The sequence below is a fragment of the Sarcophilus harrisii genome, chromosome 2 (assembly GCF_902635505.1).
Source record: "Sarcophilus harrisii chromosome 2, mSarHar1.11, whole genome shotgun sequence".
In the NCBI taxonomy this organism is placed as follows: Eukaryota; Metazoa; Chordata; class Mammalia; order Dasyuromorphia; family Dasyuridae; genus Sarcophilus; species Sarcophilus harrisii.
The window spans coordinates 558,437,844-558,458,202 of NC_045427.1; the positions used below are offsets into that span (position 1 = coordinate 558,437,844).

Below are 20,359 nucleotides of genomic sequence, written 5' to 3' on the forward strand. Positions count from 1 at the left end.
CTGCTTGTCTGTTCACCCCCAGCCCATGGATCCTGTGGCATATCTGTACCAGCTCCACGGAGGCAGTGCCATATGGACCCAGGAAAGAGTCAGGATGTAGCCGGGGGCTCCAGAGCAGGTTTTAATTGCGTCAGGGACTATACAGAAAGATGGGGTTGGGAGGGACAAATGTACCAGGAGAGGGGCTTTTGGGTCACTGCCCCTCCTCCAGCACCCCTGCCACAGGTTTTATGTACAGGGGGCATTGAGGCCCTGCCAGAAACTGCATTGTCTGGGGACCCTGTGTCCACCCCACCCCACTCCAGCTCCAGGATGAGAAGAAAGCCCTTGTGGGTGAGAGAGAGAAAGAAGGAGGAGGAACGGGGAGAGAGACAGAAACAGAGAGAGAGGGGGGAGAGAGACGAGAGAGAAAGAGAAAGAGACAGAGACAGACAGACAGACAGACAGAGACATGGAGGCAAAGAAGAGAGGAAGAGAGAGAGACAGAGAGCGAGAGAGAACCAGCTCGGCCTACAGCTGAGGGCCCAGAGAGAGGAAAACCTGAGAGATTCAGGCCTCCCTTACCCCTGGGGATGCCCACCATCCCCCCAGGACAAGGCCCGAGACAAGGGGGATTGCTGGTGTCTGGAAGAGGGGTCCAGGAGGTCCAAATAGAAAGCAGGAAAGTAGGGCCTCCCAGCATGTGCCCTCCCCCCCAAAAAAATGTCATTGAAAGGTCCCTCCCTCAACCCTCCCACCACTGAATAAGAAAAAGTGCAAAATGGTATCACAAAATGGGGAGCCTGGTGGATGGCCCCAGCCCCTGGGGCTTAGCTTGGGCAGTGTCCACGGTGCCTTCGGGGCCCCGCGTCCGGCGCAGTCAGGCCCTGGTTGGGGCAGGGTCAGAGGTCATGCAGGTGGCCGGCTGGCGGTTGCTGTCCCCTCCCTCCTGGCCCCTCCCCATGGGTCAGGGTTTCTGCCGCCCACTTCCCCCTGCCCGGGATTCAGGACCAGAGCGGTGTGGCCTGGTGTGTGGAGGTGGCTCAGGCTGCAGAGTGGGGCTGGAGCAGGACGCGGGGAGCCCGTCCTCAATGTCCCCTGGCACAGCCTGGCACAGCACAGCCTCCACAGCCTCAAGCTCCTCACTACCCGCCTTCAGCTTGGCCCGCAGCAGTGCCGCGTAGGTGCCATAGCGAGATTTCTGGGAGGAATAGAGAGAGAGGAGATGGGCCTGTGAGGGCCAGCCCCCAGCCTCCCCCGGCCCCAGAAGGAAGTCAGAGAGTGGGGCCGGAGGCTGCTCACAGCCAGAGGGCCCTCCTCTCAGGGGCTTCCTCCCCACTTGGTTCTAAGCTGGTGGCTGCCCTGACTCAGCGGGAAGGACCCCAGGGAAGGCCAGGGTCTCTCCCGTATGAGCCTCTAGAACTCACTGTACTGGAAAGGGAAACCCTGCCAGTCTGTTGGGCACGGAGGGAAGGGCTAAAGGGGGTGAGCCACGCCTCGTTGGGGGGAGCTGGGGCCGGGCCGAGGCTCACGGAATGTCCCCAAGTGGCCGTTTGAGCCCAGTCCCCGTCTCTGAAGCCCCAGTTCCAATTTGTCTAGGTTCCCATGCTCCTCCAAGGGTGGGGCTCGAGTCCCTCCTTCCTTCAGCAAATGCTCCACTCCCCCCTGAAGTGAACTGAGAGGGAGTGGACTGGAGCGGCCGGGCTGGGGCGAGCCCCGGTGGAACTCTGGGCTCCTTTGTCTCTCCACACCTCAAACTCCAAGTAGGCCTCTTTCTGCCGCTGCTCCTCAGCCTCCTTGCTCTTCCCTTTCCTGTCCGGATGCTGCTGGCTTGCCCTGTGCTCCCGAAGCTCGGACACCATGGCCCTCAGTTTGGCTTCGTGCGTCCTCACCTGCTCCTCCTGCCAGGGGACCGGAAGGAAGACTGGATCCGGGGGTCTGGCCTCCATGTCCCCCCACTGCCCCATGGCCCAGGCCAGGCGTCCCGAGGAGAGTGCCTGTATCTGGGTATTTCCCAGAAGGCTACAGAACTTAGACTCATTGAGTCCAAAAGCCCCTTGCCTTAGGGCCAGAAATGGGGGAAACCTTCACACAGGTAGCATTCAAACCTCGGGCTCTGGTTCTGAGGAGAAAAAGGCAGGGGGGAGAAAAGGGAGAGATGGGGCATTACCTGGGAGAGGCGGGTGGCAGAACTGGGCAGAAGAGGGCGGCTGAATTTCTTCTGAGAACTAATGGCTGCTGGAAACGGGGGGGCAGAGAACATGGCCGCCACCACGTTGATGCGGGTGATCCAGGAATGCATCTGCTCCAAGCTCCTGGGGTGGGGGCACAGGTCTCTAAGGCCCATGGAGGAGCCCCCCCTCCCCACTTCCTCCTAAGCTGGGGGCTGCCCTGGCTCAGCGGGAGGGACTCCGAGGCCCAGCGGGCTCAGGGCTCTAGAACTGTGACTCACTGGGCCTGGAAAAGGAAGACTCTCCAGTCGGCTGTGCGCAGGTAGAACACGTGCGGCCGCTTGCTGTAGTCACTGGCGCGAGTGGCCAGGGCGTGGTGGATGCTGATAGCGTTCTTCAGCTCCTCCTCCACCAGGGCCGTGCCAGGCTGGTACTCCTCCTACCAAGGCAGACACCCATCCCCAGGCACAGACTCGGCTCAGGCCCACCCCCAACCCCCACAGACCTTCAGTCTGGCTCGCTCAGCTTGCCCCCTCCCTCTGTTCTGAGCACATACATAGACTCTAGGGCAAGGTTCAGGATCATGGATGCACTCGGATCTCCCCCACCCTCCGACCCCTGGTCCCCCCCCATGCCCTGGCACCTTCTGCAAGTAGAGGATCATCCCCTTCAGAATGCCGTGGAAAGCCTTCCAGCCACGCTTCCCCCGGGGTGCTGGGGGAGGGTTCGGAAGGATAGAGTCACGGAAACAGCCATGGAAGAGGGGAATGACGTCACCCAACCCATCCTGTTCCCCCTCATTCAGCTTGGCTGGCTGAAACCCAGAAAAAGGGGCCCACAGGGGACCTCAGGGTCCCCACCCTAGTCTAGTGTTCTCCCTCTCCTCACAACAGGGATCACTCCCAGTCCTCTCCCCCCAGCACGTACTCTTCCTGCAGTCAGGGTCCGCGTGCACCTTGCGCACCAGGGGGCCGTGTTTGTAAATGGCAGCACCGGGCTCTGGAGACAGGTCCAGGAAAGGGCTGGAGCCACCACCACTGCCACCACTGACCCTCTTGATGACCTTGGGGTTTGGGTCAGCCAATTCAGACAGGGAGCGGCGGAGCTCCTCTTCATCACTGCAGAACAGTTGGCTCAGTCTGGGAAGTATCTCTCTGGGCACCCACCACCCTCCAGGCTCTCCGGGTTCCTCCCAACTCAAGCTATGAGCTCTTTCTCCTCCTCTGACAACCCTTAGTCAAGGCTATCCCCTTAAACCAGGGACTGTCCGAGGGCAGGGGCTGAGCCTCCTTCTTTAACCTGAAACCTCACTACCTGTAGAACAAGGCCTTACATAGAGAGACTGTGCTCAAGAAACATCTGTTGAACAAATTTAGAATAAAAACCTTGCTATTGCAAGAGCCTAATTGTGGATTCTCCAGCTCTAGTCTTTCTCTCTCCAAACCATCCTGCACAAATTGATTGAGTTGTCTTTAAAACGTTTGCATCATGTCACTTCTGCTCAAGAATGTTCAATGGCTACATCAAGCCCAAACTTCTCTGACAGTTTGAAGCCCTCTACAAGCTGACCAACCCAGTTCATAGCCACTACCAATTACCATCTCCCTGATAGCCATACTGAAGGATCTGTGAACAGCCACAGTCTCCTATTCATCCCCTGACCAATTACTTCAAAGATGGTAAAGGAAACACCAAACAATAGTCTGAGAAGTCGGTCATGTCCACTGAGGGTCCAGTGTTTCTATATACTGTGCATCCATACTACTATCTGGGACCTTTTTTCTTTTCTTCTCTCTCTCTCTCTCTCTCTCTCTCTCTTTCCTTCCTTCCTTCCTTCCTTCTTTCTTTTCTTTTTTTTTTTTTTTTATGACACATGAGCTGATGTATGATGATACATGAGATGATAAAAGAGAGGGGGAGGAAAAGGACAGGCCCAGAATCCTTATGTCTGCTATGACTGACTGGCTAAGCTGTCAATGAGCATTAATTAGTTCAGTCAGAAACACCAATTAAAATGATTAAATCTACAGCTCTGCCAACCAATGACAACACAGGAAGACTAGAGGATTCTAGACAAGACTTCCTCCTCCTCCTTCCTATCAGAGAAGGAGGCATAAAGGAAGAAGGAAAGAATAATCTGATGTATGGCAATAGTCATCTGGGGTCCAGAGCAACCAGTGAGAGACATTAGGGGCTGTAAGAAGGAAAGAGCTTGTGGTCTCTGGCCCCTTTAGTGAGAGATACTTCTTATTTATGGACCTATAATTGCTTGTTGGCCCCAATAGCCCAAAATTATTCCATTTTAATCCCTTTTCTTGACTCTCTTTACTTCTATCCCTTCCTTTTCTCTGAAGGCCAGCCGTTCTCCTCCAGGGATCCTAAAGTAACATAGCCTTCAAGACAAAAGCTCAAAAGTTCCCTCTAGGAATACTGGAAAGACCCACAGTGACTCTGGTTTATAGTGATCTTTTATTCTCCTGAGCTTGTTGATACTGACTTCACCACGTAAATGAGTAAACTCAAATACTTTATTCTTTACTGATTCATGTTCATTCTTTCTCTCAACAAATGTTTATTGTGTACTCATTGTGTGCAGGATAAGGGAATTCAAGGAAGTAGAAAACACAGTTCTGGCAAGATTAATACCAAACAAATCAAAATATAATACTTAAAGCAATAAAGAAATTACTTCCATCGGGGCTGAATTAGTTTAGGTAGAATTAGTTTTATGTAACTAGGGATGGGAGGAATGGCATTCCAGACCATGAACTGAGAAAGCAAGGACCGTGTTGGGAGGTAGATTGGCTATAATAATGATGGGAGGTAAAAACTGGAAAAACAGATTAGGGTCAAATTAGGAAGAGCTCTGAATGCCATGCTAAACAATCGAAGCTACATCCTATAGAAATGAAGACATAGTGAAGATTTTTGAACACAGGAATGGGAGCACATGATCAGACAGAGCTATGGTTAAAGAGATTTGCAAATTGGATTGCAGGAGGGATAATTTGAAAAGCTACTTCAATAATTTCAGTGAGAAATCTATGAATTGCCTGGGTAATGGCAGTAGAAATAAAAGAGGGAACAAACAAATCTAAGAAGTATTGAGGTCTATTTGGATAAAATGTCAAGGAAGAGGGAGAAGTCAAAGATGACTGAGGTTTTGAGCCTGAGCAACTAAAATAGTGGTACTATTGACAAAAATAAGGAAGTCAGGTCTGAAGTAGGAACTACTTTTCTAGGTGGAAGATAATTGAGTTTGGTTCTGGATATGCTGAACTGTTTGACTGTAAACTCCTTGAAGGCAGAAATTATATTTTATTTCATTATTAGTATCCTGAGCAACTAACAGAAATGTACAGCTAGGAGGTTGGGGCTGGAGATGTACATTTGAGAATTAAGAAATCAAAGTTACAGGAATATAAGAGATCACCAGGAGATGAGTATAGAGAGAGAAGAGGGGAAGATCACGAGATCCTGGGGTCCTGGAAGAGGAAGAGAAAGAAAAGGAGCCAGCAAAGGAATGGTCAGAAAGGCAGGGAGAGAAGCAAGCCACATAGGATTACAGAAGCCAAAGGAAAAAAAATATAAAAAAATAGATTGGTCAACAGTGTCAATGGCATACATACACACCCACACTCATACCCACACCCCCCCACATACACATATAAATAAAAGGTCAAGGAAGAAAAGAACCAAGAAGATGTCAGTGGATTAGGCAATAAGGGGGTAGGAAAAGGCACTTTCTGTTGACTGGTGGAGACAGAGTAAATTGCATGGTTAAATTGCTGAGCGGATAGGAAGTAAGAACAGTGAATACAGACCACTCCCTCCAGAAATATGACGGTAAAAGGAGAAGAGAGAGAGGACACAATAAATTTGAGGATATAGTAGTATCAGGAAAATGATTTAGTTTATTTTTGAAGAGAGAAGACCTGAACATGTTTTAGGCACAAGGTAAGGAAGTAAAGTAGAGGAGACTCATTCATTCAATAAGTATTTATTAAGCATCTCCTATGCTCAAGGTACTGTGCTAGTGAGTATTATACGGATTACAAAGAGAAAAACAAAAACAGTCCCCCTGAGAATTATTATTCGATGGACTGAAGATAAAAGAGCAATAGGTATTGAAAGTGGCAGAGAGGCAGACAGGCTCACTTTCTAAGGACTAGAACTGTTCAAAAGTGGAATAGGTTGCAACCAGAAAAAGTAGCTTCTCCCCCACAACCCTGAAAGGATCCCAGATGAAGAAAGCTGGATGAATGCTTTGTTGAGGATATTTGGGGGGAATTCCTGTGCAAGCAAAGCTTGGGTTAGATGGTCTTGATTTTTGAGATACCTTCCAACTAAGATTCAATCATTCTAAAAGAAGATAATGTCGTAAAATCCTGAGGAATGAGGGGATTGGAATTAAGGGCCCAGAGAAAGGAGTTATATTCTTCCGAAGCTGGGATTTTAAGGTATGGATGAAGTAAACTGAATGAATCTTGCCTTTCCAGCTAAACTGTGGAGAAACACACCTCCTTCAAGAGTACATTGTACCACAGAACTGGTCATCAGTAAAGACTAGTAAATTAACCAATGGAGAGGACTGAGCAAAGGCAATTCCTTTTAATGGTAGGTACCACATCTCCTTCCTCAGTTAATATCCCCCTTTCTCTGAAGATCCTAAGATCCCCAAGAAGGGCCTCTACATGTTTGTGTGGGGGAGGGATCACACTAAATTCACTGCCTAAATGCTCCAGTTCTGTGCTAGACTTATCTCAGCACTCTTTGTGGGTTCCTATCCTCTCTAATCCCTTCACATGCCCAAAGTTTCCCTATTCTGTCTGCCTCAAGACCTCCCATTTTTGGACTGGAAATCCAACTCCCTCCTTCCTCCAGGAAACTTCCACTGATGCTGTCATAACAGACTGGAGATGAGAGGCAGAGCCTGGCCTGGGTAGCACCAAAGAAGGAAGAGAGGAGCTGAAGAGGGTGAAGGGGCCCATCACCCAGCTACCCAGTCTAGTCCTCCCTCAACCCCATCTCCCCAGTAACTCACATGGCCCACTGAAGCTTCTCATTCTTGATGGAACTGTACAGAGCCTAGGAGCAGGAGGGGAAGAGATACAGTTGAGAGGCAGGCACAGGCTGGGAGGCCAAGGCTACTAACTGCAGTGCCTCCTCCCTCCGGAGTACAACCAGATCCTCCCCCCCACCCCCACCTCCCCAGGCCTCAGAGCTACTGAAGAGACAGGACAAGCTAGGGAGAACACCAATGTCTTTGGTTCAAACTCCCATTAAGGGAAAGAGAAACTGAATAAAGGCTCAGTTAGGCCACTGCATCCTGGGAAGAACTCCAGAACCTTGCTTCCTAATCTCTCCCCTTTACTACCAATGTCGGAAAGAGAAAATCTCTAAACACACAAGCCTGGGATAGGCTTGGACATCTCTGCCAATGTCTAAAACAGTATTCTACACACAGTGGATGTTTTAAATCCGTGTTGGATAAATTGGGCAAACCTTTCCAGGGGAGAAATGACAAGGAAATTTGGTGGATGGGAAGGTAAGGAGTGGGAATCTCTCCTCTTCTTCCTATTTCTGTCATCCCTCCTCCAGGGAAATGGCACCAGCCAGATTTGTAACTTTAGGGAAGGAAAGAAGAGACTTCTGGAGCTGGGACCCTACACTCATTAATGGAGGGTGTGAGTATGTGTCTGCCTGTGGGGGTGTCTCCGCATGAGTGTGTGCCTTCCTTGCCCGTGTTAGTGACTGTGGGGGTGTTTCTTCTGTCAAATTGCCTTGTGGAGGAATGGTGGTTTGTAATGTGAGCATGTGAATTAATGTGAGGCTGTGTCCATGTGAGTTGTGTAGAGATGGGAGGTGTGGATGCAAGTGCACAGGTAATGCCCTTGTTGGGGGTGGGAGTCCTGGTGGCTCCCCGTGTGCCCTGACGTCTGAGCACAAGCAGCCCTGGTGTCTCCTGCCCATGCCCTCGGGCCCACGACCTTCATGTACACAACGTGCACTCGGGCACGACCCTCAGCTATGCTACATCCAGTTCTCGTCCCCAACGCTCACACACACATCTTGGATGTACACTCACAACTTGGCTCCCCCCACAGCCAATCCTAACGCCCTCATCAAAAGGACCACGGCTCCATCACTAGCTACCTCCCTCCACAGACACTATTCCAGCCTCCCCGCCGCGCAAGAAGCCCCAGCCCCGGGAGCAGCCACAAGCAGAGTCCCTCTTGCATCCCCCTCTTCCCACGCACCCATTATCCCCGTCCCCTCCCTCGTCCCCGAGGTCGGGAGGGAGTAGCTGGCCCGGAGCTGCCCCTGCCGCCTCTTCTCCCTTCTCGAAGCCTGCCCGGCCGCCGCTCGCTCCTTCCCCCCGTCCCTGCGGGGGCGCGTCAGTCCCGTCCGGCGGTGGCATCGGCCGGTGCCCGGCAGGGCGAGGCGCCGGGTCCACCCCCCGCCCTTACCGTCTTCTTCTTCTTGCGGCTCTGCAGGCGGCTGACCACCAGGTCGGTGTAGAGCACGGGCTTTAGGCTGCGCGAGCGCTGGGGCCAGCCATAGCAGAAGGTCTCGCCTCCGCGGTAATTGCGCCCGTAGCGCACGGAGCAGAGCGAGCGGGAGCGCAGCCGCCCGGCGCTGCTGTGAATGCTGTTGACGCCGATCATGCTGCTCCCCGGCCAGCCCGGCCCCGGCCCCGGCCCTCAGCGACCCCGGGTCCCTCCCGTCGCTGCCGCCATCCCCGGGCCCTGCGCCCCCGGCCCTCCTTCCACCCCCACCGTACGCTCGGCGCCGGGGACCCGGGCTGGGGCCGGGGCCGCAGAGGTTCAGCACCCCCTCCCCCTCCCCGGCACGCCCCCAGCCCCTCCTGGCCTTGAAGCGGACCCAAGGGAGCAGGAGAGAAAGAGGGAGGCCCGCGGAGGGATAGGGGAGACTCAGAAAGGAATGGACCACGGCGGCGGCGGCGGCGGCGGCGGCGGCGGCGGCGCTGGTGCTCTCAGCTCTGCAGCAAACGAAGAGGGAGGCGGCGGGGAGGGGGAGAGTAGAAGGAGGGGGAATGGAAGGAGGAGGGGGAGAAGGAGAAGGGAGGAGAGTCCCAGGCAGGGAGTGGGGGAGCGCTAAAGAAGGGGGGGGTACTGTGAGAAGAGGACAAGGAAATATAGAGGGAGGAGAGAGGGCAGTGGGAGAAAAGGGGCTTGGGGAGGGCGCGAAAGGAGGGACAAAGCTAAGGGAGTCAGAGGAGGGGAACTGGGCGGGGGCTCCTCGACCGGATGGGGCTGGGGGAGGAAAATGGAGAAAGCCTGGAGTGGGGGGTAGTTCCTAGGGATCATCCTAGGAGATGAGAAGGGTAGCAGATAGTAACCACAAGTCTCATTCTAATTTTGATGTCAGGCTTTCTCAGCCTACCATATTGAACTTCATAGTTGGGAATAGGATGGGGGGAAGGAGGGGAATGGATTCGATGATCAAAATAATCCTACCTAAGAAGAGGTGGGCTAGGAAGAACCCGGGTATCCCCAACCCCAATCCAGACCACAAACAACACAGGACGCGCCCAGCTGCTCACACCTCACTGGAGCTGGAAGACAGATCTGCTCCACTCAGACACACCCCCTGCTCACACTGTCTCATGCCCCCGTGGCCGGTGTGCGGTGTGTGTCGGTGTGGGAGAGGAGGATGTAGGTCAGGCTACAAGTGTCAGGATCAAGGATGTGGGGTTTGAGCTTAAGGTTTAAATATGCCTACCTTCCTTGCCCCCCACCCCAGCCCGCAGCCCCACAGCTTGGAGGTTCTTAGCCTTCACTTCCTCCTTAGTCCTTCCACCAAAAGCCAAGGGCACAAAGGACAGTTAAGGGGACCGGGGCAGGGGACAAGGAGAGAGAGAGATAGGAAAAGCACGCTCCCCTCTCTCCTCCTCCTTTGTTCTGCCCTGACCCAAGGCCTTGTTCTGGTCTAGGTCTGTATGCCTGTAAAACTGCTAGAGTGGAAAAAAACACTAACCCCAAAGTCAGGAGATCTAGATTAGGGTCTCTTGGCTCTTTCTCTCATTTAACCTTCTCCCTTCCGCTGCTATTTCCTCTGGGTTTGCTCACAGTATATTAGGAGACAAATGACAAAGCTCAGTGCTGTGCAATTAGGAAATCGGGTCTAGTCTGGCTCTATCACCATCTCAGTTTATAGCCTTTGGACTTCCTTTCTCTGGATTGTTCTCTCAGCTGTAAAATAAGGTGATTTCCCTGGGTGCTTTCTAGGGTCTCTTTTCCAATTCTACAGACAGAGTCACTCTGAGGGCCCAGCAGTATGTGTATGTGCTCCCTCTGCCCTTCCTCCCCTAGGGATACAATGATTGGATCCCGGGAAGAAAAAACAATAAGTATATATGAGAGCCTTTGGGGGGGAGGTGCATCCTTCCCCCTCTGCTACACTAGTGACTCTCAGAGAGCTCTGCACAGACTGCAGTTAGGACACAGACTCTCAGGCAGAGGGCTCAGCATTTGCGTGACTAGTAGGGAAGGGGAGGAGCTCAGGATCTGAGTCACAAGAGCATAGATTCCATGTAGTCAGAAACAACCCCCCCAATGTATGTGAGGGGGTTGTGGTTAGGATCTTCAGGCTGGTTTCAGATGTGAACCAGCTCCTCCCCAGATGTGATCCAGCCTCCTCCCACAAAATGTAGCCCGTTTCCTCTCCAGATGGTAGCCCAATTCTGCCCCTACCTTGAGCAACTCTCTGGGGAAGTCACCCCCTTGGTTGAGGCCCTCTAGGTTCCCAATGAAGTCCCCACATGTCATTCTTTTCCCAATGTTCTAAAAGATAGATGGGGGACATAGAGAAGCCCATAAGTCGTGGGTAAATCAGCCCAACCCTCTTCCCTTTGCCCTTCCCTGTGCCTTTAATACCCTGAACCCCACAGTTCCTGCACCCACTCTCCACTCACGTGGCCGTGAAGATCCGTGTTCAGCAGCATGAGAGCACAGGTTAGAGTGTGGGCTCCATCTGGGAAGGGGGGGAGCTAGTCAGTCTATCCCCTCTCTGTCTCCTCCATTCCCCAGCCCCCCTTTTGGCTTTTTCTGTTACCCTTGTGGTGATTGTCTGGTACCCCAGGATTCCATCCACAAAATGTAGAAGCCTGACTCAAGCAACAGATACTCAACTAAATGAGTACAACAGCAAGATGACTAAATGTGCAGCTAAACTTACAACATTACAAAAGCATGAATTGTCCCACTGAAGTTACACAACACACCCACAGATTGGTAAATACATGCATGTGTGTGCATTTCAGCATGTCTGCACCCAAGGAGTGTCCATTCACTCCTAAGTATACCCAGATGCCTAAGTGACTGCATCCTTCTGAATAACCTGTGAGAACAGGGCCCATTCCCCACTCCCTCACCCCCAAGCTCCCCAGTCCCCTCACCCTCAGAAGACAGGGCCCCAGGGTTACATTGATGGTAGCGCTGGGAGAAATGAGCCAGGACCCGCTCCCGCTCCTGGGTTTCCCCCATCAGAGCTAGCTCCTTCAGAAACACCCTGGGGAGAAGGAAAGCCATGAAGAGATGGCCATTATCATGAGCAAGGAACTTCCTTGCAGCTCTCTGATTTCTGGCCCATACCTGAGTCCCCATGCTACCTTGAATGGCACAGGAAGACCCTGGGGAGGGGGAGACAGAGTGTAACACACTGTCCTAGGTGGAGGTGGAGCTGAAACCTGGTATTTAAATATTATTCACGGTCTAGTTTTGTCTGGCTGCTTGGGACTGGGTCCAGCTGCCACATGATGTATGTATTAAGTTGGGGTATCCTCTCCTGGATCCAGCAGATGTTTTGAAGAGTGAAAAAACCCACCTAAGAGCTTGATCCAGACTCATTCCAGTGAAGACAAAGAATTTGAGGTACTCTCCAGCCACCAGCTTACTGAAGTCATTGCTGGGGGGACAAGGAAGAAATGGAAGTTATGCTGGGGGCCAGGGAGGGGGTGGCCCATTCATGCTGCCCCACACCCAGATGGACATTTCAAGTGCCCAGCTCAGTCAGTAGAATGGATGGTTGGTCAATTAAAATAAGAGAGGAAGAGGATAGGGCTGGGAACAACCCTGGGGCCAAGACAGGGTGCAGGGCAGGGACCTTTTCAAGGGCTAGGGATGGTAAGGGCACACCCTCAGGAGCCAAGAAACCCTTAAGGCCAGGACATCCCCAGGGCCAGGACATTCTTATGGCTGGGCCCTCCCTCCTCATTTCCATACTTCTTCCCCAAATGTCGGGCCACATCAGCCTTCTTAAAGCCATCCAGGTTGTAGAGACGCTTGGCTAGCCTCTGAGCAGCTTCCAGGTCAGCCTTCTGCCCATTGGACAGGGTATCAGTGCTACCCAAGGCTAGCTGCTCTGTGCTGTCCAACTCCGAGTCAGAATCCGACACCAACTGGCTCAGAGGGGGGTCACTGCAGGGGAATGGTAATGGGGCTCAGAGTGGGCTGAGGAAGGAACAGCCCTGAGTTTCCTGGAATTCTCTAAAAAACCATCCTGGCCATTCCCCTGCCTCCATCCCAGACAAAAGGGGGAAGGGAAAGGGCCATGTTCGGTGTCTCAGCTCTTCCCTGGAAGTTTTTTCTCAAAACTATCTCCCATCTTTATGTAAGCTCTGATTCCATTTTCTAATCTCTCAGGAGTCTTGGGGCTGGTCTAGGCTTTTGGGAGCAGGCCAGTAGAGAAGAGAAAAATGTGCTTTTCTAGGCCTTTGATCTTATTTATCCCTTCTCTTGTTCTAGGGTTAGAGAGTATAGAAAAATAGTGCTCTCCTAGCCTTCCCTTTCTCCTCCATCCCCCCTCCCATTCATCCCACCTCCCTGGGCCACCTGGCCCCAGAGACAGAAGCTGGAAACTCCTGGTTGCTAAGCAACTTTGTCTCCCAGGCCACCCCCTCCTGTTGCTATAGAAACCATACTTCAAGGGTAGCAGGGGGTGGGGCAGAAGCCTTTTTCAGCAGAGGGCAATATTTTCCCCCTCCTCACCTCCCTGCCAAAAGAGGGTCTCCCTAAATCTTTGGAGAAGGTGGGAGGAGAAAGATATGCAAATTCCCTATGCACCAGAGATTTTCACACACACACACACACACACACACACACACACACACACACACTCAATTCCTAGCAGAAATGTCCTTCCGAGGGAAATAGGATAGAGATTAGACTAGCCAGGAAGAAAGACCACTGATGGCAAGGGTCATGAGGGGTTAGAAGGTGGGTATGAAATTGCAGGGTTTGGGGTACCAGCGTCATCCTGGTCAGAGGATGATTTTCTAGGGAATAGGGCTTCCTTAAGCACACGTGCATGCACACACACACACGCACACACACACACACACACATCTCTATGGCTATATCTGTTCCTCCAGTCACGCTCTCCAGTCTCCCAAGGGACTCAGGCATAGATTTGATTTGCTGATTCCATGAGGACTAAAGAGGGGAAAGGAAAATTAGGGGATGGAATAGGATAAAGATGTTTTTATTAACACCCATTCCCCAAAGCAGAACCTCCTGTTCTAAAAACAAAACAAACCCAAAATACATTCTACCCCAAAGTAAGGAAAACAAAATTGAACCAGCGGAGTTGCCCCCTTTCTGCCCTCCCCACCCATCATTCCTCCATTATCCCGCTCAAGGATCCTTTCCAGGCCAGGGTGGTTTCTCAGAGGTGTTTGAGGCTAAGGTCTGGCTCGAGAGTCAGTGCAGTCACTCACCTGCCCACAGGTGGAGGTCCTAAACCAAAGCTGTCTTCAGAGTGACAAGGGCTAGGTGGAGCCCTTTCAGGAGCTGAATTGGCCACTCTCCTAGTCACTTCCTCCTCCTCTTCATGTTCTGTCCATGGCCCATCAGCAGCTGAGCTGGTCCCTGAGTCAGGTTCCAGTGGAGCTAATGGGGCTGGCAGCTGGGGATTGGGATCAAGCTGGGGGCCCAGATGATTGGGGGGCAGTTCAAAGGTGAAAAAGGGACTCTGGGTGGGGCCTGGTGAGGCGAGGGCTTCTAGGGAGGCCAGGCTGGTGTAGGATGTGCCTTTGGCCCTGTGTGACTCTAAGATGGCTTCAAAGATGCAGCTGAAAGAGTCTGGACCGTCTGCAGATGGGCTGGAGCCTGGCAGGAAGGGCAGTGGGGACTTGAGGGGCCCACAGGGACTCATAGCCACTGGCCTAGTCAGTGAATGAATACATGGAGAATAAGAAATTAGAGCTGGCCCAGCGGCCCTAGGGTTCTGGCCCCTTCACCCCAATCCAAAAAACGGCAAGGATTAGCTTCTCTCCATCGTTCCTCTTTAGTTACCCCAGGTCACACAGGCACAGGCTGCATTATCCCCGCCAAAAAAACCTCAGTTTCTCCCAAACCAGTCTCTGGCCTAGTCTCACCCTGCCCTGTTCATATTTATGCCCCTCCCCCCTTTTCTCCCTTCCCTGCTAATCTCACTCTCCATGATCCTCCACCCTCCCCTCGCCATTCTATTTTTGTCATCATCTTAGGAAAGGAGATGAAGCTTCAGAAAGGACCCTGGGGCCAGGGAAAAGGGGTCCCTCTCCAGCTCCATATGATGTCCTGCCTTTCCCATATTTTCCTGGTTCTCTCAGCCCCCAGTTCTGCCTCCTTTGACCTTCTACAACAGGGCACCCCATTGCACTCTCTCTCAGCCCCAACCCACCGCCCCAGCCCCAGTCCTCTGCCCTTGGCCCCCAGCCCTGGCCTGCTCACTGGGCCCCTTCTGAGGCCTCGAACACCTCGTCGTCCACCTCCTCCTCGGCTTCTTCCTCCTCGCTGGCACTGTCCAGGCTGGGGACTGACCGAGGGGCAGGCTGGGGGACCCTGGCGACCCCGAGGGGCTCTGAGCTGGGTTGGCTCTCAATAGCTGAGTCAGCCTCCTCTCGCTCAGCCAGAACCTCATCAATGTCTGTCTCCCGGTAGCACCGAAGGGGCACCGTGTCCAGGTCGGTTTCTGAATATTTCGTCACCCGTCCTATGGTCACCTCTGAGCCGTGTCCCATCCCCTCCCTGGAGACTCTAGCTGATGCTTGTTCCCACTCCCGATTGCGAGGCTGGGAACCTGCAGCACAGATCAAAGGAAGGCAGGGATGTCAGGGAAGGCCATTCCAGCTATCCTCCAGCCTCCAGGAAGGGCAACTGCTCCCCTAGCCCCCCATCCTTTTATCTTGTCTACCTCTTAGATTACTGGAGTCAGCTTCCCACTAGCACCCCCATCATGGGCTAGAAGTTTGTTTTTGTTTTTTTCTTCAGTGTCTGAGTTCCAACCCTCTGCTGCAAGTTGAGCTCAGTATCCTTAGTTAAGACAGTCCTGAGCCCCAAGCAGAACCAGCCTTCCCATCTCTGGACCTTCTGATCTCCACAGCCTTAGATTGAGCAGGCTGGGCCAAAAGGAGGCAAGAAGCATTTCTCCCTGCCAGCTTCCTGCCTCCAGGCAGGACCCCAGGACCTCCTTGATAGTACTGCCTATCCTCCTCCAGGTGCTGAGATCAGCCCGAAATTATTACACATGCAAAGGGTGAGCGCTGAAGAGGTATCAGGGCTCCCTACTATAGAGGAAGGGACAAGAACAGTCTCCCCTTCTGAGCCTTCTATGTCCCAGGCAGTATCCTACAACAGAAACAACAGTGCTTCCGAAGGCAGAGTCTGGGTTCCAGGGTCACCAAGAGGTACCTGTGTGGCAAGTCACTTCCCTCAGTTTCTTCAACTGAAAACGAGCTTCTAGACTATAGTTGTCATTCTAGGTCAAGAATTATGTTCCTGACAACAAAGTAGGTGCCTAATAAATGCTTATTGACTGACTGATTATGACTCCGATTTAAAGAATGCTGGCTCTTCCATCTTTTAAAACTGGGTCTCAGGTAAAAAGAAGTTGAACTGGATGGACCTCTATGATGCTTTCTACTTCTAAATCTATGATCAGGCCTGAGGACCCTATTTGGGGCTCTTTCCCCCGCTTCCCTTCTGTTCTAGCCCAGCCCCCTTCATTACCTGAGCTGGGGGGGTCCAGAGAGCCAAAGAAGAATTCCCACTTAGCCCGGGCAATCCGCTGGGCATGAGCAGACACTTCTCGGGCAGAGGAGCAGCAGTCCCCCTGGGACAAGGAGATTAGACACAGACACATACATGCAGATAGAGACCAAGACACCGAGACACCGAGCGAGATTATCCAGTATACAGAGACAGACCCATGGAGAGAGGGGGGAAGAAAAGAAAGAAGAGATTCAGCAGGGACACAAGGATGGTGAGACTGCTCACAGGGTAAGCCCAAACTTCTGGCTCCAGTGCATCTCAGCACCTCCGGAGGGGTCTGGGGCAAGGGTAGGAAAGGAGCAGCAGGGGGTCCATACCTGGTTCTGGCAGTTAATGCCTGAGGGCCCTTGAAGCAGGGTGGTCAGGTCCTCTGGAGGCCCACCCAAACCATTTGGGAGGGAGGAATAGAGGTTATCTCCACCTGTGGTTGGCTGGGCTGGGGATCCAGGCAGGGGGCAGCATCGGGCAGTGAGGAGAGCTGAATTCCCTCCAGCAGGGAGTGGGTCAGAGGTGGAAGCCTCCAGCCGGAGCTTCCGGCCCAAGCCAGAACTGGAACCAGAACTAGGGGCTAGGGTGGGGGCAAGCCGCTGGGTTGGGGAGGAGGTGCCAGGGGAGGGAGACCCAAGGTCCAGGCTTCTGCTGAGGCCCCCATTCACTGTCCTCACATTGGCCTTTTCCACAAAGCGGAAGATGACCACTGAGCTTTGGGGTGGGCCAGCGGGTGAAGGGGGGCTCTGGGGAGCAGGTGTACACCGTAGTGGTGTACAGGGTGCTGTCACCCGCCCCAGCTCCCTGCTCCCACCACCGGGACAAACCACACGTCGAACTAGGGAGCCCATACTGCCATACATGCCCAGTTGGGCCCTCCCACCCCCTGGGGGGCTCTCAGGCATAGGGCCCCCTGGAAGCCATCTTCGAGGGCACCGAGGGGGTGAGATGGCACAGTCTCCCTCAGAGCAGAAGCGCATGGTTCCTTGGGCCATGCTGAGGGGAGGCCAGGGATTGAACAGGTCAGGCAGGAGAGGCCAGGAGGGGGAGGCCAGCAGTGGGGTTGGGGGAAGGCATGCTCCTCAAACAGGCCTAGAGGAGGAGGAAAACAAGGGTGAGTTGAAAAGAGGAACCTAAGAAAAGACAGTCAGTAATCCTATCTGTTTGAGGCTCATTTGAATCTCTCCCTTCCATCCTCCCCCACAAGTAAGATGGGGACCACCCATCCCAAACAGTCCCACAAGTCTGGGAGAAACCCAGGGATGCTGGGCTTCAATCTAGTTTTCTGCCCCATGCAAAGTCTCTCCCCCCCCCAAAAAAAAAAAGAAAAACAATTGGTCTGGATGGGGAGGTAAGATTGGGGGGAGAATAGAAGCTATTTCAGGAGGTATGTGGGCCTGAGCTCTAGGTGTCCCCATGGCAACCAGGAGCAACTCATTGGGGTAAGGGGGACTGGAAGGTCTAGGAAGGGGAGATGACTGTAATTCAGGGACTGAATCCCCTCAACTGAATCCCTTCTGGGTCCTGCTGAGGAGTCTCCATAGTAATAGGAGTGGGGGTGGGTAGGGAAGAGGTTACCCAAGGACAGGCAGAAGGAAAAGAACTTGGGTGCTGAGGGGAAGAAGGGTCTGAATAAAGAAGCACACACATAGATTAGCACACAGGCACACACACCTCGGCGCCACTGCTCCCCACCTCCCCCACTCGGAATAGCTCTGGGGTAAATGTACCTTAACACAGACAAGACTAGGCTGAGCCCCTGATTCTGGTCCAGGCATCTAGATGGCCCAGAGAATGGGGCAAAGGTCAGGGTGGACCCTGAGGGTCCTGACTGGTGTGTGTTGGGGTGGGGACCACTGTGCTCCAGCTTTCACTGGGTCATATCCCTTCCCCCTCCTCCTTCCCCTTCCCATCTTTTACTCCCCTAAGGTGATGTTACCGCCCACTCAGTCACCTCCCCCAAACACGCGCCACCCATGCACTCACCGCTGCTGCAGGCCAAGCAACCAGGGCCAGCCAGAGCGGGATGAGGCTTCCTGCTACCTCGCTGCTCCAGCATCTCCCTCCACCCTGAGCTGGTCCCGCCTCCCTCCCCTCCTTCCTCCAGCTCAGCTAATCCCCCTACACACACACACACACACACACACACACACACACACACACTCTCTCTCTCTCTCTCTCTCTCTCTCTCTCTCTCTCTCTCTCTCTCACACACTCCAAGGCCCCAGGAGGAGGAGGAGGAGGAAGAGAAGAGGAGGAGGAGGAGGAGACCGAACCCCACCCCCCGCCACACACAGTGGATTCCGAGGGTCTGGGAGGGGGCGGCTTCTGCCCTTCTTAGAGAAGGCCCATGTGGCTGGCCACACACCCCACGCCGGACAGGCCCCCCCTAACGCACACAGCCTCCGATTAGGTGTCTCCCGGTCTCGCGTGGCTCCCGGGGAGCGTCCCCCCAGCGGCGTGCATGCCGCCAGTCGCAGCCCTTCATGCATCGCGCTGCTCGTTTCCCACTGCATGCCATGTATGCCAGCTGTTAACGGCCCGGGGGCTCTGCTGCAGGCTACACCAGCCCCATCACACACACATGTTCCATGTTCCATGCATGTCTAGCTACTCATTAGCTTCATGCACCACCACACACCTCCGTGTCCTTGCTATAAACCACGCATAGGACTACATGCTGCACATGTATGCATTTACATGCTGTGCACTGGGCCTATCTACATACCATACACATGTCCTACTTACACAGCACATGTGTGCACCCTGGATTTGCTCCCTGAGGCCACTTTTCCAATGAGCAGGAGGTGAATTCCCTCCAGGAATGGAGGGGAAACTGAGGCTGGGATAACCCTCCCCAAACTGTAGAATTGAGACTGGAACCCAGGAGTCCAGGATCACAAGGGAATACAGGATGCCCCCAACACCTAAGCTCCTGAAGGCACAGAAAAAGGGGCAGATACTAGACTGCTGGAGGAACTTCCCAGAGGCCCCAGTAGGAGTCTGGAGGGTCAGAGTAGAATGAGGAAATGGAGCCTTAAGCTCGGAGGCAGGGGACAGGATGGGGTGACCCCAGGGGGTGACCTTGGCTCGGCAGGGGCGGGTCTATTTTAGGGGCGGGTAGCCAAGTGTTACCATAGTAACGCGGAGGGGAAGGGGAAAAGCAAGGGCTACAGAGCACGGGGCAGTGGGTAGTAAAGGGGACCAAGGGGGTGAGCTAAGGGAAGGGGTGCTACGGGGACGGTCGGGGCTCACCGCGGGAAGGGGAGGGGGCTGCACGGGTTCCGCGTGGTGCTGAAAGGGACAGCGCCCGGCGGGGGCCTCACTGCGCAGGCGCCTTGACTGCCCCGAACAAAGGGGGGGGCGGGGAGGAGGGGGATTGCGCGGGGGGCGGGGCCACATGAAGGACGGCATCCTTGTGCCAACCCCCTGTCTCCCTGCAGTCCCAGGTTTCCAGACTCCTTCCAATCCTTTCTCAGGTGTAACCTCTAGCCCCTCCAACCTCCTGCCTTTCTACAGGATCCCAATCCCCAAAAACAATTCCACAAACATTTATTAAGCACCTACTAGATACCAGGTACAATGCAGACCAACCTGGGAAAAAAAACATCAGTTCCCCGTGGCTTGCTATGTGATCCTGAAAGTTATTTTCCCATTTTGAATGTTTCTTCCTCTGTAAAATGAAATTAAACCAATGTGTTTTACTTCCAGATCCCTCCCAGTCCTGATATTCTATGGTTCAAAATCAGGTTCTACTGAGGAACATGCGATTCTGATCAAGTTATCAACCTGATCTAGATCAAAATTTCCTTATCTGAACAATGAGGACAGCAATACCTGTCCAGCGTTCTTCCTAGGGCTGTCCTAAAGATCTAATGAGATCACAAAAGTGTGTTTGCATTCCACAGAACTTTTTTGAGACCTATGTGTGCAAAGCCTCATTCCAAGCTAGATCCTGAAGAGGAGACACAGTTTATGCTTCAACAGATATTTATTAAGCCTACTATGCGGAAGACACTATATTAGGCACTCAGAATAAAAAGAGCAAATGAAAAAAGTTACTTCCCTCAAGAAACTTACATTTCACTGGAGAGGTAGGAATATAATATTTAAAGTGATAAATACAAGATAATTTTGAGGATGGTGAGGCCATTAACAAGAAAA

General features: G+C 53.2%; 1 protein-coding gene across 4 annotated transcripts; it reads right to left on the reverse strand.

Moving 5' to 3' along the window:
* Positions 1-97: 97 nt before the first annotated feature.
* PSD (pleckstrin and Sec7 domain containing) lies at positions 98-19,658 on the reverse strand. 4 transcript variants are annotated; one of them, XM_031955752.1, is made up of 18 exons: positions 19,451-19,536; positions 18,944-19,130; positions 16,525-17,287; positions 16,166-16,268; positions 14,888-15,236; positions 13,891-14,337; positions 12,398-12,592; positions 12,000-12,080; positions 11,572-11,684; positions 11,089-11,147; positions 10,868-10,957; positions 7,195-7,238; positions 3,078-3,268; positions 2,794-2,864; positions 2,432-2,589; positions 2,150-2,294; positions 1,731-1,880; positions 98-1,180 (listed from the first exon to the last, which is right to left on the reverse strand). In XM_031955752.1, exons 3-18 carry the CDS (start codon positions 17,188-17,190, stop codon positions 947-949), a joined length of 3,096 nt encoding a protein of 1,031 aa, XP_031811612.1. In that variant the 5' UTR covers positions 17,191-17,287; positions 18,944-19,130; positions 19,451-19,536; the 3' UTR covers positions 98-946. The 4 variants fall into 4 exon arrangements, with proteins under 4 accessions (XP_031811612.1, XP_031811613.1, XP_031811614.1 ...); XM_031955753.1 differs by lacking the exons at positions 18,944-19,130; positions 19,451-19,536 and adding exons at positions 17,926-17,973; positions 18,182-18,302; XM_031955754.1 differs by lacking the exon at positions 16,525-17,287 and having other exon boundaries at positions 19,451-19,658.
* Positions 19,659-20,359: the final 701 nt, after the last annotated feature.

Excerpts from the sequence above, each read along its gene's own strand:
- PSD (XM_031955752.1), bottom strand. The coding sequence starts at position 17,190 with ATGGCCCAAGGAACCATGCGCTTCTGCTCTGAGGGAGACTGTGCCATC. Across the intron at positions 2,295-2,431 it reads GTCTTCCTTTTCCAGGCCCA|GAGCTTGGAGCAGATGCATT; the intron begins GTGAGTCACAGT and ends CCCCCACCCCAG. Across the intron at positions 1,181-1,730 it reads AGGCCTACTTGGAGTTTGAG|AAATCTCGCTATGGCACCTA; the intron begins GTGTGGAGAGAC and ends TATTCCTCCCAG.